The following is a 4,017-nucleotide window of genomic DNA, read 5'->3' as shown; positions in this document are numbered from 1 at the left end:
GAACTTAAATCAACCTGGGAAGATAGAATCTCAGATAAAGATCCACATTGGCCTGTGGCCACACCTTAAGGAATGATTTTTTTTTATGACTGTTGTTGAAGGATCTAGCTCTCTATGGATAGTGTCATATTCTATGAAGATGATGTACAGGGTGTGGTGGGGACCATGGAATGTACTGAAAACGATTTTTTTTTTGAAGAACTGAAGATCTATGTGGCATGAACAATTAAAGTGTCCTCTAATTTGTAAGTAAATTTTATACATACCTGTGTCCAGTATTCTGTCTACACATATTTCAAAACTAAAATTACCTCATCTATTTCATCCTGTTTTACTGCATTTAATCTCTGAAATTCCTTGTAATCAGAAGTGCTGGTAAATTTTAAAAACCTTTAAAATATGACTGGGAGATATCAGGTTTGTTTTAATTTTATCACAACTTTGTAAGCATGCCCAAGATCTATGTTTTCCTCTTACTTTCCAAAGAATCCATAATTCATGATTGCCATTGGTTTCAATATATGTCATTTAACCCTGTCAAATTCCAGGTTTGTTTGCATAAAAATAGTCCTCCTCTAACTGTGGGTTTTCATAAAGTGAAAATTGGTGTGCTATCCAGTGTGCTGCCTCAAAGAGTCTGGCAATATTTATGATAAGAAGCACAGCTTAAAGATAACCAAGGGAAAGGTTGGAACATGAAAAATAACCACCATGGATGTTGTCAAGTCAGAAACCGAAGACTTTCTCAGAACGAAAATAAAACAAAAATGAAACAAAACAAAACACAAACCAAACAAATAAATAAAAATCCAACAACCAAACAATAAAAACAATGCAAGGGTGAAATTCTTTGGCAGAATATTACTCAGATCATCAGGCCTTTCAGTTGGGATTTATTTATTATTTCTAGGAGGCCATATGAAAAGGTAAATTCGAGATGCTGAACGTTTCTGAGTGTAACTAGGGAAGGAACCAGCCTGAGAGGGGTTCTATGATGTAAGCTGAACTAGGGTGATGTCACAGAGCACTGGCTGGAGGTTGCGCATCTATTCCACTTGGAGGCGCTAGAATCCATTGAAGGTGAGTTCACTATCTTCACAGTGGTGTGTCAAAGCCAGGTCATTTTTTCCCACAGGCTTTTGGTGCCTGGTCTGTATCAGGAGACAGAATCTTGACAACTAGGATATTTTTCTATGGGTAAGTATATTTATGAAGTAATTAGGACCCTCATAGCTACAGAAAGCTAAAAATTTTCTCTCCTACAGAGAGTTACTGTACAATTTACTTTCTCCATGTTTATTAGCTAGGGAGATGAATGGTCTAGGTTAGTTTATCTCCTGAATTTATTATCCTTGCTAACAATATCTAGATCACAATTCCACTAAAATGCCAAATCTCCTCTTTGTCCAAGTGCATGTTAGAAGATATTAGTTCTAAATGGCTGATATTGCCTCAAATTGTTGAGTTGTTCTTGAGTTCACTGATGCAATGGCTTCATCAAATAATTCTGAAGCTGGGTCAGGAGAAACAATAAAGAAAAACAGTGGTGTGCTGTGTCCCTGGGAAGATATTTGTGAATGCAGGCACTTAGCTCAGACCTTACACTTACAAGAGAGTCATGGTGACCCTTCTGGCCCTTTTATTTTTTTTTCTCTTCTTCTTGATCATTGGGTGTAATAGTCATAGCACAACCTAAATTGACATAGAATTTCAAGGAGATGATCCTCATCAGAGACAAATTAACTCAGGGCTGAAGAAATAAATGTTGATCTGAGTATATTCTTCTGAGCTCTAGAGAATTACTTGTTAATTACACTATTTTTATTTCCTTGTTTTTTTGTTTCTTTGTTTGTTTGTTTGTTTGTTTGCCTGCTTGGTTAATTTTATTTGAGTTTCTGTATGTTTAGATTTGGCTGTCAGGAAACTCACTGTGTAGACCAGACTAGCCTTTATCTCACTAAGGTCTGCCTCACTCTGCCTCTTGAGTACTATGATTAAAGTTATGGGTCACCACCACTTCCTATTAACTTCTCCATTTGATTGTTTGTTTTGTTATTTTTTGTTTGAATTTCTCTTTTGTTTGTTTTTCGTTTGATTTTCTTCTGTTTTCTTTTACTTGTTGTTGTTGTTGTTGTTGTTGAGACAGGGTTCCTCTCTATAGCACTGGCTTCCGTGGAACTCACTTTGTAGACCAGGCTGGTCTCTAATTTAGAAATCTGCCTGTCCTTGCCTTCTGAGTTCTGGGATTAAATGCGTGTACCACCATGGCTGACTTATTAACTTCTTATTTTTATAAAATTAATTTTAGGAGCTCAAATCTGTTTAGCATAGTCTTCTTCACATGCTCAGAAGTTCTCGTAGAGAAGAGTCTTGGTCCAGCATTCACTCCCAACCCATAACCATTGCCCATCAGGAATTCATATATATGACAGAGGCAACAGCATTGTGTCTGGCGTAAACGGGCAAGATCTTCAGTCCCAGGCAATGGGCAAGTATGATATTTGAAGAGAATGGAAGCCACTTAGACAGTGTGATCTAGCACAACAGGTCTACAGCCAGGTAGAAGACAATACCTCTGAAGAGTCTGAGCATGACATCACTCAAGAAGAAGAGTAGGAGGAAGCCTTCTTCCCAGGCCCTGGGGAATATTGTTGGCTGCAGAATTTCTCACGGGTGGAAGCAAGGTAATGAGCCTGTCACCCATTGGAAGGCCATCATTCTAGGTCAACTGCCAACAAACCCTTCTCTTTATTTGGTGAAGTATGACGGAATTGACAGTGTCTACGGACAGGAGCTCCACAGCGATGAGAGGATTTTAAATCTTAAGGTCTTGCCTCCCAAAGTAGTTTTTCTTCAGGTGAGGGATGTCCACCTCGCCAGCGCCCTGGTTTGCAGAGAGGTACAACACAAATTTGAGGGGAAAGATGGCTCTGAGGACAACTGGAGTGGGATGGTGCTAGCCCAGGTGCCATTCTTACAGGACTATTTTTACATTTCCTACAAGAAGGATCCGGTCCTCTACGTCTATCAGCTCCTGGATGACTACAAGGAAGGTAACCTCCACATCATTCCAGAGACCCCTCTGGCTGAGGCGAGATCAGGTGATGACAATGACTTCTTAATAGGTTCCTGGGTGCAGTACACCAGAGATGATGGATCCAAAAAGTTCGGAAAGGTTGTTTACAAAGTTCTAGCCAATTCTACTGTGTACTTTATCAAATTTCTTGGTGACCTACATATCTATGTCTATATTCTGGTGTCAAATATCACTTAAATTAAAAAAAAATCACAAAGTACAGAAATGTAAACTTATAGGATTGAAAAAAATGTTTATTTTCCTGTGTTGGGTACCTATGGGTCTTTGACAACCTCAGTATCTTTGTCAATAAAATTTGTTTTGTTCTAAAAATTAATACGTGTGACATGGCATGCTTTTAGTGAACACATTGTTGGAAGAGATGGACTATGGTGGAAAGAACATCAAAGCAAGATGAAAGTTGCAACTCAGGCTGTGAACAGTGCATACATCTAATATTACACAGGCTAAAATGGACAGGACTTAGATTCTGTGGTCTGCATAGTGAGCAAGGAATTGGAGATATGACTTAGAGGAGCAGGGATGGCAGCAATAGATGGATTTTTAGGAAGAAGGGGAGAAAGACAGGACATAGATAGAATCTCTGGAATGAAGTCTGAGGGAGAAACAACAAGTTGGGGGAAAGAGTGATAGATAAAAGGAATGTGACCTTGTTACACAAAGTGCAACCCAGAAAACTGATCCAAAGAGACTCAGAAATCAGACAAAATCAGGTTCATTTGAATAATGAAACCAAATGAAACTTGTCTCTCATTTTAAGATTTATTATCTTTATTTATATGGGTGGGTAGTAGCTTGAGAGTATAGGTGACCACAGAGACATGAGTTGTCAGATCCCATGGAGCTGGCATTAAAGCTGATTGTTAGCCATTGGATATGAATTCAAGAAAACAAATCCAGTTTTTTTGCGGTACAAAAGT

At 38.6% G+C, this 4,017-nt stretch overlaps 1 protein-coding gene across 1 annotated transcript; it reads left to right on the top strand.

Moving 5' to 3' along the window:
• The first annotated feature begins 1,073 nt into the window (after positions 1–1,073).
• Gm20823 (predicted gene, 20823) lies at positions 1,074–3,409 on the top strand. Its single transcript, NM_001160143.1, has 2 exons — positions 1,074–1,197; positions 2,309–3,409. Exon 2 carries the CDS (start codon positions 2,591–2,593, stop codon positions 3,272–3,274), a length of 684 nt encoding a protein of 227 aa, NP_001153615.1. The 5' UTR covers positions 1,074–1,197; positions 2,309–2,590; the 3' UTR covers positions 3,275–3,409.
• Positions 3,410–4,017: the final 608 nt, after the last annotated feature.

The sequence above is a fragment of the Mus musculus genome, chromosome Y (genome assembly GCF_000001635.26).
Source record: "Mus musculus strain C57BL/6J chromosome Y, GRCm38.p6 C57BL/6J".
Lineage (NCBI taxonomy): Eukaryota > Metazoa > Chordata > Mammalia > Rodentia > Muridae > Mus > Mus musculus.
Note: the sequence above shows the minus strand (reverse complement) of the source record. Positions and strands in the feature narration are given on the sequence as shown.

What these genes read in the sequence shown, in the direction of transcription:
- Gm20823 (NM_001160143.1), top strand. Translation starts at nt 2,591, where the DNA reads ATGACATCACTCAAGAAGAAGAGTAGGAGGAAGCCTTCTTCCCAGGCC.